This window comes from Episyrphus balteatus, chromosome 4, assembly GCF_945859705.1.
Source record: "Episyrphus balteatus chromosome 4, idEpiBalt1.1, whole genome shotgun sequence".
NCBI classification, from domain to species: Eukaryota; Metazoa; Arthropoda; class Insecta; order Diptera; family Syrphidae; genus Episyrphus; species Episyrphus balteatus.
The window spans coordinates 35,814,561-35,829,664 of NC_079137.1; the positions used below are offsets into that span (position 1 = coordinate 35,814,561).

Consider the following 15,104-nt stretch of genomic DNA (forward strand, 5'->3'; position numbering starts at 1 on the left):
AGGGAGTCAAGGGCTACAGGATGAGACTAATTTCAAGTGGTTACCCCAAGTCCTTGCTTTTTTATTTCGCGAAAAAGATCGCGATTTATGACTCGTCTGTTGGGGGTTTGGGTGGAGGTTAAACGTCTGTCATGGGTATGTTTGCAATCAGGGAATCAAGGGCTACAGGATGAGACTAATTTCAAGTGGTGACCTCAAGTCCTTGGTTTCTTATTTCGCGAAAAGATCGCGATTTAGGACTCGTCTGTTGGGGGTTTGGGCGCAGCTAAAACGTCTGTCATGGGTATTTTTGAAACCAGAGAGTCAAGACCAACAGAATGAGACTAATTTCAAGTGGTTGCCCCAAGCCCTTGCGTTCGCGTAAAAGATCGCGTTTTCAAGTTCGTCTGTCGGGTGTTTGGGCGCGGATAAAATGTCTGTCGTGGGTATTTTTGCATTCAGGGAGTTAAGGGCTACAGGATCCAATTGTTTTTAGGTGGTTACCCTAATCCCTAAAAACGCGTAAAAATGCGCGTTTTTAGGCTCGTCTGTCGGGTGTTTGGGCGCGGTTAAAATGTCTGTCATGGGTATTTTTGTAATCAGCGCGACGAGGGCGTCAGGTTCCAAATGTTTTTAGGTGGTTACCCCAATCCCTAAAAACGTGTAAAAAAAACGCGTTTTCGGACTCGTCTGTCGGGTATTTGGGCGCGGTTAAAACGTCTGTCATGGGTGTTTTTGTAATCAGGGCGACGAGGGCGTCAGGTTCCAATTGTTTCCAGGTGGTTACCCTCACTAAATCAATTTTCAGAAAAAATGTACTTTTGATGCACTTTTTCTCAGCAAAGGCGCAGACACATGCTGGCAGACGTTCGTTTTCGTCATCACCATGACTGGGACTTATTCTAATATTAATATGAATCGGTTACCTCTCACGCAAAAAATCTGCTCCCGGCTCTTAGACTATTAGACACAAACCCTATCTTTAACAAACATTGAGTTTTTTTTTTAATAAAGAATCAAATGAAATCAAATACAACAATATATAACACGGTGTTACAAAAATGAGGTTTTAAAATATACGCGGGCGGAGACCTATCAGGTTTTGTAGAGCTAGTCGCACTGAATACGAAACGGTATTTGAAAATCCCCTAACACCCCCAAAATCTGGAGTTACGGGCAAAAAACGGTTTTTTGGACCTTCACCCATTGAAAAAATTCTAGCTTCGACAATTTTTTACCCATTTTCGATTTTTTTACAGTTTCTGATAGAAGATAAATATACCTTTTTAACAATGTATAAAACATGTAACTCGGTTAAACCACTTAGAATTTTTAAGATGTCAAAGTTCAAAAATTCAATTTTTTTTGTCATTTGCCGAACTTCGGCATCAATTTAAAGTATATGTTTTCAAAACAACATGCTATTTAAAAAATATATTCTAAAACTATATCTATTTCCCAATTGATAGAGGTATTTTTTATGAAAATCACTTCAAAATTGGCTTAGAAAAAAAATTTTTTCGATTTCAACCCAGATACAGAAATTCGAACTTTTAGGTATAGAACAAAAATGTTGTTTTGGCACGTAGTAGGATAAGTTGGGCGCCAGGATTTGGTGAAAGGTTTTTGTAGAGGAGCTCAATACAAACATTTTTTTCTTTGGGAGGGGGGTCTATCTCCCCCCGTTTAGGTGGGAGGGGCATTTTTCTAAAAAAAAATTATCAAAATAAAAAAAATTATTAAAAAACAATGGCAACACTTACAGTAATAAATGATACCATTTTCAAAAGGCAAAATTGTGTATTTGATTCTAATTTTTAAATCAATATAATATAACTAATAGTTTTTGAAATAATCGATTTCAAAGTTAAAAATAGGGGAAACAAATTTTTTAAAACTCATTTTATACTACTTTTGTCCAGACTGTGAATTTTAGTAAAAAAAATTTCTCACACAGAAAACTGCCCCAATTGATTCCTTATCGAACCGTGAAAACTATATGTTTCTATGTCTTCTAGTTTTTGGAAAAATTGAAAAATTATTTTATCAGATTTTTCTTTTTTCAAAATATTTTTTGTTTTTATTTGTTTTTATTTTTCAATTTTATCAAAAACTAGAAGACATAGAAACATATAGTTTTCACTGTTCGATAAGGAATTAATTAAGGCAGTTTTCTGTCTAAGTAATTTATTTACTAAAATTCACAGTCTGGACAAAAATAGTATAAAATGAGTTTTAAAAAATTTTGTTCCCCTATTTTTAACTTTGAAATCGATTATTTCAAAAACTATTGGTAATATTATATTGATTTAAAAATTAGAATCAAATGCACAATTTTGCCTTTTGGAAATGGTATCATTTATTACTGTAAGTGTTGCCGTTGTTTTTTAATATTTTTTTTTTATTTTGATAATTTTTTTTTAGAAAAATGCCCCTCCCACCTAAACGGGGGGAGATAGACCCCCCTCCCAAAGAAAAAAATGTTTGTATTGAGCTCCTCTACAAAAACCCTTCACCAAATCCTGGCGCCCAACTTATCCTACTACGTGCCGAAACAAGGTTTTTGTTCTATACCTAAAAGTTCGAATTTCTGTATCTGGGTTGAAATCGAAAAATTTTTTTTTCTAAGCCAATTTTGAAGTGATTTTCATAAAAAATACCTCGATCAATTGGGAAATAGATATAGTTTTAGAATATATTTTTTAAATAGCATGTTGTTTTGAAAACATATACTTTAAATTGATGCCGAAGTTCGGCAAATGACAAAAAAAATTGAATTTTTGAACTTTGACATCTTATAAATTCTAAGTGGTTTAACCGAGTTACATGTTTTATACATTGTTAAAAAGGTATATTTATCTTCTATCAGAAACTGTAAAAAAATCGAAAATGGGTAAAAATATGTCGAAGCTAGAATTTTTTCAATGGGTGAAGGTCCAAAAAACCGTTTTTTGCCCGTAACTCCAGATTTTGGGGGTGTTAGGGGATTTTCAAATACCGTTTCGTATTCAGTGCGACTAGCTCTACAAAACCTGATAGGTCTCCGCCCGCGTATATTTTGAGTGTTACACCGTGTAATGTGACAGATAAAACAAATAATATTAATGAGTCACTGTGGCGTATGTGGAACATTTTAATCACTTATGACCATTACTTTTTTTTTAGATAAAAAAGATTGTCAGACATAATTGTGTTATTTTTAAAGATCTTTACTATAGACTAAAGGTTTGAAGGTGCTATACAATTAGGTACATTCCTTGTTGTATGCGAATTCTAAATTTTGGCAAATCATAGATCACCCCGACAAACAATTTTGGTTCTATAAAGCTTTACAGATGCAATTTTTGCTTCTGTAAAGCATTATAGAAGCAAAATTGTTAGTAGGGACGTAGGTAAAGGTTAATACAACCAACCAATCAACTCGAAATTTGCAAACAATCATGCTTCTGGTCTGAGGGGGAAGACATACATATACCTTACATAATTCGAATTCGAGATACTATGATTAAGAAATCTATACGAAAAATGAATCCTTTGCATTTGAAATTAGTATATTTGAAGACGTTCCGTTTAATTTGAGGATTAGTTAATTTCAATTCAAAACCCAAAAAAAATGCTAATGTTAAGCATTAAAATTGAGTTTTTCTTCTTAAAATCATTATAATAAAATGCACGACTGAGTGCCAAAAACTTACTCTAAGTAACCCTAAGAGCAAAATACATTTTAAAACATTTTATTTAAAAATTTAGTAAATGTTTAAGATAAACAACATCAAATTCGTTCTTCAAAAGAAAAAAATGTTGTTTTTAAATTAAATTGAAACAATTAAAAATCTTCGAGCCGTTTTTTTAAAGAACAAATTTTTTATAAGATTTGTTTATAAATGTCTCTATGGCAGATACCGTTAATAATGATTTAAACAAAAATTTATTATAAAATATACTTTGTAAAAAGCCGTTGTTGAGGATAATAAACTTTTCCAAATTTGGCAAACTTCAAACCTTAGTATATGATTCGTTTTTTAGAATTTGTATTAAAATTTTGTTTTTTTTTTGTATTTAATAAAAAAACTAAAAGTTAATAATAAAATTAATGTGCTAACAGTTAACATCGAAAAAAGCGAAAAATTAACTTACATCGAAATCTCCAATTGTAAAGCGTGTTGCTGCTAGTGAATCTTGTGGTGGTAAATCCGGGCTCATAGCCTTATTTAATTTTATATTTTTGTTAAAACAAGATGTTAGCATTGTCGATTGTTGTTTGTTAGATAAATATACAAGTTAATTATATATAATTTTGTAAATATGGATTAAATTGCAAAAAAAAATTTAAAGAAAAATAACACAAATGTGCTCTACAATATTAATTGTTTCTACAAAAATAAATAAGTGTTTCTTTACAATATAAAACATAGAATAATAAATAAAATAGATTTTTTTTTATTTTACACAAGAAAATAAAAATGTTATTTATAGTTTTATGTTATGTTAAAAACAAATTTTGTTTTTTAGTAAATAAATACAATTCGAATACACAATTTTAAACCATCAAACAGCAATGATTTTTTTTTTATTATAAAAATAAATAAAACAATATTCTTTTAAATAAAAAAAATCAAATTTATATATAAAAATAAAAATACAAAACCAAAGAGATTGAAAAATTGAAGTAAAATTATTTCGACTTACGTCATCATCATCGATCATTTCCTTAGTTGATGCTGTGGTCTCATTTCGTCGAATTGAGCCTTGATGAATATCGAAGTCAACCTTAAGGCATTGGAAGCTTCTCATAAGAAATACAACTGGCATAGGCAGAATACCAGCCAAGATCATGGCTAGCGCTATACCCATTACCCAATTTGGATAGCTTGTCTGTTCAACCATTCCCTGAATTTTATTAAAAATTACATTAAGAGTTCATTTATTAAAAAAAAAAAATATATCACTAACCAATTCTTTATTCCACGCTCCATATGTGGGATTCTTAATGACCATGAAAATCACCGATGACACTAGAATGCAACCCATAATAGCTGGTCCTATGTATCGCCACGTCACTTGCCAGTATAATCCAGGTCGATATCCAGTCATTTGATAAATGTCTTCTGTGAACCTTTTTGAACAAATAGAATTTTTCAATTTATTTGGTCTTTAGACAATTCCCTACAAATAATTTACCTTGCATGTCCATAAATATAAACAACAGATATCATTTCCATTAACGCCACAACGACCAATCCAATTGTTCCGGCAAATGAGTCAAACATTTTCAGCCAGTATTCGCCAGCTCCTGTACAGAAAACAAATCCTACTAAGAAGCAGAATAGGCAAACCACACCGGTAACATGCTGTTTCTTGACCCTTTTAACTATATCAATATCAAACAGTGTACAAAGCATTCCTTCGAGAATACCAATTTGTGAGCCTAGACCAAGTGAGAGTAACATCGTAAAGAATAGAACCGCCCAGAATGGAGCACCTGGTAATTCAACAATTGCCTGTGTGAAGACAATAAATGCTAATCCAGTACCTTCAGCTGCCTGAAATTATAAAATTACAGAAAAGTAATAAATACTTTATAGGTTTTTTTTAATGAAAAACGGTCTTACATTGTCCAACATAGTTGATAAGCTGCATTCTTCTAATTCTAGAATCTTTGAATCACTGCCATTGATTTTATGCATAGCTGCTTCGTACTCTTCCATGGAGACGTTTCTAAATGGCAAGTATGAATGTTTGTAGAGAATTTCTTTGTTCCTAAAAATTAAAAAGAAAACACCAATATTAGAATTGCTGTTTTTTTGTTTTAAAAAGTAATTTAGTAATGTGCCAATGTATGTTCCCACATAACTTCTAAACTATTGATAATAATTTGACAAGTGACATATTTTTGAAAGCATCTTGCTCGTACGCTAGTTATAGGCCCATTTTAGACGCAAAATTGGTTAACGAAAACAAAAATATGAGCTTAACTTACTGAGATAGGTGAATTTTAAGGAATGAAAAGCCTATATACTTTAACTTACTTACTCAAACTAGGCAGCCTTACACTCTTATGCCTAAAACCTTTTTGCTTATTTACAGTGTCTAAAATATTAATTTTTTTTTTTCTTCAAATAATTTTGAAATTCTGAAAGATTTGATTTTCCTGAATCTAAATATGGTTTCAGAAAAATTCTAGGACGTACCATTTTTATAAAATTGATTTTTGAAAAAATATGAGTATTTTTTAGAAAATAACCCTTTTAGATTCGGTGGACCTAGTACAAAATTTAAACTATTATTCGTATTCATCTCAAATTTGGAGATCTTATTGCTCATAACATGATCATATGACACCAAAGAAAATCTCAAAAAAAAAAACTACTATATCTCAAAAATGAGAGTTGAAAGAAATTTTTTGAACTCGGACTCAAAATCAGCACACTAAAATCCATTAGAAAAGTATACTTTTGTTCTTGGGAGAAAGAAATACGAATTTTTAAAGATCAGTTTCTATATGGTAAGACAAGCCAAACCTACTAAACTTACTTAAATTTAGATGTATCGGAGAAGAAAATATACCTATATTGAGGAGATTGAAACTGAATTTAAAAGAAATAAACAACAAATTTAGTAGAAAAAGATTACCTTATGTCAAAATAATGCTTCGAAAAAACAGCAACAAACTGGGTTTTTTAGATTTTCTAATGGGAATATCTAAAAAACGTGACGTTCTAGGCCAATTCTGACCTCGGATTCAGAATCAGAATACAAAAATCCTTTAGGAAAGTATAGTTTTATTAAAAGGATGATTTCCTTGCAGACCAGTGTAATTAGAACCACTAAAATTGGTTTTGCAAATAGCATACACAAATCGTCTGAGCCACAAATATTTGGGGTACATACACCAATGATATTTTTGTTTGATTTGCAATCGTCTGATATGAGCTTTAGGAGTACATAATATTTTATTGCTTCTTCAAGCAAAGTTTGTGAGAATCTTTTTGCAGACAGAGTTTTCAATGAGAAGGACTTTTTTTTATACATATTAATACTTTGTAACGAAAACATAAAAGATTAAAGGATCAAATTTGTAGAAATCCCTGGTGAACTCTTTAAACATACAATATATTAGATATACCTTTTGCATAAGTATAATGTATGTAGGTATGGGTAAAAAGAAAAGTTTGAGGATTATATTCTAAGAAATATGTCAAAGGCACCATACCTAATAGGTTAAATTATTTTCGTATATACATTGTAGATATATTCACAAACAAAGATACCTTCAAGTTCATACAAATAAATTGTTATTTGGTATGTATATGTAGGTAAAGAAAGGCTCATTTATTTTTTGTTTCTATGGAAATATTCTGACTTTTAAAAGTTTTATTCAATTTTTGAAATAAATAACACACAAAGTTAACTCTTGAACTTCAAGTATGTAGAGAAATAATAAATAAAGAGCAATTTAATTTTCAAGCTTTAAACAGATGTAACAACTTTGAGAACACCCCATTAAGTAAGTTGTAGAATACAAAAACAGAAAAGTTTATTGTTTGTGGAAAACTTTGTGAGTTCTTTAAAAAAGGCCAACCTTAAAGGAAAATATGTCGTATGTGAAGGTTGAATGTATTAATTTTTTAAAAGTGTGTTGAGTGGTGTTTTTTTTTAACCTAACCTAACCTTTTCTTTGTAAATGAATTCAAATAAAAATATACACAGTGTCCTAACAGACTACATAGTCAATGCTGCAGACAAAAACTATATGGTTCCTGAGGTAATTCTTAGTCGAAAAACATTATGAAGTAATATTCTCTTGTTCGTTTCGTTATCGAGTTATAACGTCTTTAATTGTTTTTAGGTGTTGCCAAATTTCTACTGATTTTAAAAATGTTAGCTTTATTCAAGAATTTTAATTATTAATTACCATTTAAACTTTTTTTCTGTTTGTTTAAAGTTTTTCCTGGATTTTTTGTCAAAACAGATTTTAATCGTCTTTCAGTTTTTTTTTTCTTTGACATCATTTTATTCAAAAGAATGCCTTATTGAGTAGCTTTTACTTCTTCTGATTAAGAGCCAATTTTTCAATATCCAAATAAACCTCTGTTAAGGCTTATTTCTAGGAATAAAAGTTTTTTATATTGACATTTATTCTTTTGATAGTCTAACTGACGACGATTGAATAATCAGGGCTAAGAAAGATTAAATGATCTTTTCTAATAATTAACGACCGAGCTGTTTTTGGTTTTAAGAATCTCAAATCAGAGATGATTATATTTTTTTTTTTACAAAAATTTCCCAGAAAATCGTGATAAACAAAAAAAAATTCTAAGACGAGTTTATCAAAAAATCAATTAAAGAGGTAAGCAGTATCAGATAAAGGTCGTTAATAAAAAAAGAGAAACTGAGAGAAAATAGAGACTTGGAAGTTGGAACACACCGACACCAGCTTATATTTTCTGAACATCGGATATAAAACCGTGTTAAACAATTCTTGAATGAAATTGACAGAAATCAAATCGCTAATCCACTCAATAAGTAATTGATGTGTACCGAATGCTTGCAACTTTTATGCCACACTCTACCCAAAACTATAGAAATATCGAGTTAGATAACTTTACTTCCACCAAAACGATGCAATAATTCATTTTATTTTTCGGTTATATACCAATGCCATCCAATTACCAGTAGACGTTTTTGACGGCAATTGTTAAGATTTCGGTTCCCAAGACATTTCTTCAGTTGGCGATTAAGTATTTTCATGACTTTAGAAAAAACGGAGTGAAGTGACAAAAACATTTGTATTACGTATAATTTTTTTTGTTTTAATAATAAAAAAATGTAACACATACGCCCCAGTAGCCCTAACTTATTTCACTTTTAAAATTAAGAGAGTGATGTAAAGTATTATAAATATGGATTGCTAACAATTTTGAAAGGCCTTAAAAATTATTAATATTTCGAAAAGTCCAAATTTTATTATGGAATCTATCGCGTTCATTTCCCATCATTTCTATAAACTTAAATGAATATAATTATATCATATTACTTACACTTCAATACATCGATCAACATTAACAGTCGCTTTGAAACCAAGAATGGCAAATATCACAACGCTAGCATAAATTGCAGTTATAGCATTGCAAACCGACACCAATATCACATCTCGAACACAATTATTCTTGGGAGTATTATAACTTCCAAATGCAATCAACGATCCAAATGCCAACCCAAATGAATAAAAAACTTGTGTGGCAGCATCTAACCAAACAGTTGGATCAGCAAGTTTCTCAACTTTGGGCGTATACATATGCATCAGTCCGGCACTGGCACCACGTAGAGTTATTCCACGAATGAAGAAAATTGTCAAAACAATATATGGAAATAATGATGTGAAATAGACAACTTTTCCAGAACTCTGAATACCCTTCATTACGATGAAAAAGACAATTGTCCATGACAACATCAGGCATAAGACAATCCACCATTTAAGACCTCCGGGTTCATCCATGGACGGGGCTGCATCAAGTGTTGTACGATACCAGAAGTATGCTGTTTCGGATGAACGAGCACATTCTTCTACTTCGTATGTTGCATTTCCAGGACATGATGCCCAAGGCAATGGATACTATAATATTTTCAAAGATAACAAGGGATATATATTGAATTCAATATGATAAAATTTTTGTATTTAAAATGTTTAATTTTGAACTTACACGAAAGCTGTTAAATAAATAAAAGAAAACCCATGTTATTATAACATTGTAATATAATGCGACAAACAACGTTACAATACAGGAAGATATTCCAATTCCACCCAACCACGGATGGATAGTATTCCAAACACCAAGTGCACCAAGTCTCATTCTCTGTCCAATTCCTAATTCAATCAGAAACAGCGGCACACCCTCTAATATCAACATTATCATGAAGGGAATTAGAAAAGCACCTGAAATAAGAAACAAAAAAGAAAATTTTTAACATTGCATTTAAAAATAAATAAAGAACAAAAATTAAAGAAATCTAAGATTTTCGGGGTATAGGTTTTGAAAATTTTTAGTTTTTTTGAATTTTACAAAAACTGCTCTAAATCACAGTTTTTTTTTAACAATCTCATATTTATAGGTTTTTCTTAAGTAAAAGAAATTTTCTGTTGGAGAATCTGACGAGGAACTTAAAGAAATAACCCCCCAATGAAATATACCCGTGTAAAACATCCCTTATGAAGTAAATCCTCAAAAGTCTGTTAAAATCAGGTAACTAAGTTGCTATTTTATTTCCAAAAAATGTATTAAATGGACCAAAACTTGACCTTGCAAGAAGATTCTTTGACTAATTTTTTTTTTTTAAGTTCTGTTGAAAGTAATTTAAATTTACATATCACTTAACTATTATTTTCAGGCCACCCCATTTATATATTTCTATATGCATGTTTTGCTATTGTCAGTGAATCAGAAGACAAATGCTTGAATTTTGGCAACTTACCAAAAATTAGTAATTGCAGTTTAGCAGAAAATATGTAGGCAGCATATATATTGACTATAGAAATAGTGATTAGATACAAGACAAATATAACTTCCAGTTGTTCTTTCTTTATTATATACATGTAAGCGACTTTATATTCACCTTGACATTGCAATTTTTATAAATAAATGTATGAATATTAATTTTCCTAAAAATGAGTAAAATTCTTGAACTCACAGTAACCAAATTAAAATCAAATATAATGTATTTCAAATGTAAACTGCTCAAAGAAAATATATAGATATTTGTTCATCTTTTTTTTTGTATGAGTGTTGTCTTTGAGCAATTATTATATGAAAGCAATTTAATTTGGACATGATTTCCTTGAGAAGCTTTTATTGCATCTTGGTACTTCGCCTTTTAAAGCAACAAAATTGTTGTTTGAATTAAATTTAAACTCAAGTTAAGGAATCTAATAAATTGTTGGATGTTTTTTTTTTCCTTTTGTGAAAGGAATCGTTTACATGTTAGTCCATTCATGTTTTGAATGTTTTTTTTTTTATCAAAAAAAGGCAAAACGTGAAAATTGGTATTATTTGTTTTTTCGACTTTTCTTTATACAGATCACATTTAATTTAAACTGACATTTTCTTTCTTCGTTTTAACTCAGCTAAAGGAGAATGGGCAAGTTTGTATGGAACGTGGACGTTACGCGGCCAGGATTGCACATATATTGTGCAGAAGTTTTATCCTTGTGACGTACTTCAAATACGGATAAAATGCATTTTTGCATTTAACACTTTATATAGATTGTCTCATTGTTATAACTTAATCGTGTATTTTAAGTGCAAAATATGATACTCTGCCATTTTTCCCTGATTCTGAAGACCTTTATCTTGAATATCCAACCACTAGAACCTGAACTATAAGCATTTTAAAACAACAATTTTAAGCCTATTATGAGAGTTTCGTTGTTCAATTTTTTGTTAGTTTCAATTGTTTGAAAACTTTCGAACAAAATCTTGAAGTGGTTGTCTTAAAAATCTTATATTATAAGTTCTATTGGTCGGATTTGCAAGATTTATATGTTCAGACTCAGGAAAAATGACAGAGCATCATATTTTATGTTCCAAATAAAAATATAAATTACTTTGTCCTTCATACATTGAACAATGCATTAACAATACTAATACTGCATTATCTTGCATTCTTAATGCAATACAGCAAAACGTCCATAGTAAAAGTTTTTCCTATGGTATTATTCTTTCATTTGATACCAATTTCATTAATGGCCGCTCAACGTCCAAAATGCCCATTCTCCTTAAGCTCGATCTGCATTATTTATTGATCAAATCGCTTTTTTGCGGGACAAATTTTTTTTTCATGGTACAGATAATTAAAAATGCCATAACTCATTCTTTAAAAATTACAAGTCGAAAGTTCGTCAGATATTTGAAAGAATTTCATTTTGTCCTCACCTTGCGAGACAAACCCAGACTTTGGCCAACTATGAAATTGAATTGAATTAACTCACAAAATTTGTTTGCATATCATTTTTTTTTATAATTTTATTGTGAACAAGTCTGTCGTTCGACATTTTTGGTTAAAATGAGTAAAAACGGAGCTATTAAATAAAAACGGTACCAACCTCTTTTCCAAGATAGCGGCTGCTCCCGACATCCTATCATCCCAACAAATTGGCTTTTATGATAAAAGAAATTCACCCAAACAAATCGAATGAAAAAAATTGTGTTGCACAAAAAATTTAAATCAATTAAATCTCTTAAGAAAAATTAAAAAATCAAGAAAAGGGTTCTATGCCAGGTACAGTTAATAACGATTGAAAAAATATTTTTTTTTGGTTCAAAAGTAGGACCCTATGTGCAACACGTATTTTAAAAAAATTAAAGTCGTTAAAACAGGGGCCGTATTACGGTATACGTTCCATAACGTAGGGACACTATAATATGTCCCTTACTTTTTTTACTGATTAAATAAAGATAGCAATAGTCAAAACGTTAATGTATGATTGTAGGCAATCGTTTGCCGTGATTCGACAACTGAGAAAAAAATATATATTTTAATTTTTTTCATATGGCAAGTATACCGTTAATTTTCGTTCCGAAATTTCAATTTGGCTCTAAGGAATCATCCAAAACTCATAACTATGTACCAGGTTTGAAGCAAATCAGCTGCCTGGTTTGAGCTATAGCTTGAGATGGAGGTTCACAGACAGACAAAATTGCGGGACCCACTTTTTTGGCATTCTCCATATTCAAAATGTCATGTCTTATTGTGATCTCGAGTTCAATATATATTTAACGAATCCTATTAACTTGCCCTATACTTACGGTGACCATCCGTCCCGGTTTACCCGGGACTGCCCCGTATTTCTACAGCTTCTCCCAAGTTTTTATTTAAGAAACCCGGGACGTGTAAGTGTCCCGTATTTTGTAATTTGTCCCGTGATTGTCCCGTATTTGCAAATTCTCTGATTTTTTCATTCAAAATTTTAAAAACTTTGTACGAAAAACAAGATAAACAGAGGTTGCAAATTAAAAGTTTTTCTAATTTGTTCGTATAAAAGCGTCAAGCCTAGTTTGCTGCCGAAGAGCAAAACGAAAATTTTTCTGAGTCTCCCAAAGTCAAAAAAAACTCTTTTGGAGCAAGAAAAATTACCTGCACCGTTAAATATGAGTGACAAACGATTGAAAACTCTCCAATTATTCTTGCACAGGTAAGAATTTCGTTTATATTTGCCAGGTTGAAAACCTCCATCAGGGAAAGTTTTTTCGAATAAAAAACAGAAGAGTTAAGAACCCAGCTAAATTTCAAAAATTTTAAGGACATGTTAGAAGTTTATTTAATGATTATACAATTTCAAAATCATTTTAAATAAATTTAAAATGTTCAAAAATAGCTCTCACGATTTTGATCGAAAAAATATTTATTAGAAGTGATTAACAGTACTTGTTAAGTATAAAAACGCTTTCTTTATTTTGTATACGACTTAAATGATTTCAACGAAAATGCTCCTATAAAATCGTATAAGAAATCTTTATATCAAAATGAAGAAAAATTATGAAAACGCATTTTAAGAAATTTCAATTTTTATTTATTTTTATTTTTTTGAAGAATCAATATTTTTAAAATGATCCGAAAAATTTTGTATGTATCCCGGGTTTTGCTTCTGGAAATATGGTGACCGTACCTATACTACCTACTTCGCAAGTAATAACATAAACGTCACCGAGTATCCAGTTTCCAAGGACACCCATGTTACCGGTGTGGGTTCCATCTAGCCTCTTTTAATTTTGAACTATTTTTCTGAACTATTTTTTATTTTTATTTTAAAAATTGAGTGCACAAATGAAGTACTTGCAATTCAATTGAAAATAAAATCTTAACGTTGATTTGTAATAACAGCACATAATTTCACTTAATCCTTTGAAAATATTAAGAACCAATGAACGAAACGCATGTAACATGGGAAATCAAATTCTTTAATCGCAATTTCAAACGACTATCCATCACATAGCCATATCAAACATAAAAGATAAAAGTAAATTCCTCCCAGTTGCCAGTAGTTGTGAATTAATTTTTTTTTTCACTTTCAAGTGGAAACTTATTCAATTTATGACAGTTATTACTCATATTACTTATTCTGAGTATCTGGGATAATATATTTGATGCATTCTTCTATTCAGTTGAAAGCTGGTTGAAATTGAAGTGGGAGAACGAGAAAACTATGTACATTTATATGAAATATTATGAAAAGTATAAAATTTCAATTTGCTTCAAATCTCGGAAGCAATTTTTGTAAATGTCTTCATTTCATGCAAAAATATTTTCTGCTGCATATGATGTAAATTAGCATAGATTTATATCCTTCATTCTGCGTAATATACGCCCTTCTATATGATATTAAATTACCATTATGTACCTATGTACTTTAAAAATAAACAACAAAAAAGAAAAGAACTTAAGTGTGTCCTTTGAGGCGAAAGCATTATGTAGCTAAGCTAACAACTTAAAGGTTAAACTTTTATGTCATTTTAAGAGGTTGTAACTTAAGTGGTATAGAAATTATAATTATCCAGACCAAGGAAGACTACTTAGGTTTGGGGAGTTGTGTGGTAGAGTGTAGAAAAAAAAAATTGTGAACAGTATCGATTTCATTTAAGCACTTATTATTTTTTTTAATTTTAATGCGTTTTTTTTAACTAAGTTTGTTATAAGGGTGATTAGGCGAGTTGTTCATTTTTCGCCAAGCTTAGGACTTTAAATTTTATTTATATTGTAATTCTAAAATTTTTCGGTTAAATCATCTATAAGCTATAAAACGAAAACTAGAATTTTACGTGGATACTGAGGTGTATGAGTAACTTTTTTTTTTTAATTTACGATTGGCGATTTTTACAGTAGACTAGTTGGACATTATACGTAACCTGCAGAAAATGTTTTGAAAATGATAAAACACAAACAAAATTAAAAATAAATGTATCCCGCAAAGTTGCTTTGTAGTAGGTTTGGAGGTAACGAGCCGTTTTAGTTTTAATTTATATTCCAGAGTAAGGAAGCGACGTTTAAGAACTATTTACTCACTTTCAATGGCATTAAGGGTATGAATAATAAACTACCGGAGTACATAAGGCTTTTTTTTTTTTAATAAA

General features: G+C 30.4%; 1 protein-coding gene across 3 annotated transcripts in view; it reads right to left on the minus strand.

The window, feature by feature from the left end:
* LOC129917838 (sodium-dependent neutral amino acid transporter B(0)AT3) overlaps positions 1 to 15,104 on the minus strand; it is a 44,279-nt gene that overhangs the window by 9,464 nt on the left and 19,711 nt on the right. For 2 of the 3 annotated variants that reach the window (XR_008772885.1, XR_008772886.1), the window contains exons 2-8: positions 9,684 to 9,916; positions 9,021 to 9,595; positions 5,592 to 5,739; positions 5,161 to 5,522; positions 4,933 to 5,095; positions 4,669 to 4,869; positions 4,117 to 4,185 (exon numbers count right to left, since the gene is read on the minus strand). Coding sequence is in view for 1 of the 3 variants with exons in the window: in XM_055998016.1 (XP_055853991.1) it covers positions 4,669 to 4,869; positions 4,933 to 5,095; positions 5,161 to 5,522; positions 5,592 to 5,739; positions 9,021 to 9,595; positions 9,684 to 9,916 (1,682 nt within the window). In the remaining 2 variants the exon portion in view is untranslated. The remainder of the gene's footprint in view (positions 1 to 4,116; positions 4,186 to 4,668; positions 4,870 to 4,932; positions 5,096 to 5,160; positions 5,523 to 5,591; positions 5,740 to 9,020; positions 9,596 to 9,683; positions 9,917 to 15,104) is intronic. The other variant, XM_055998016.1, reaches the window with a different exon arrangement.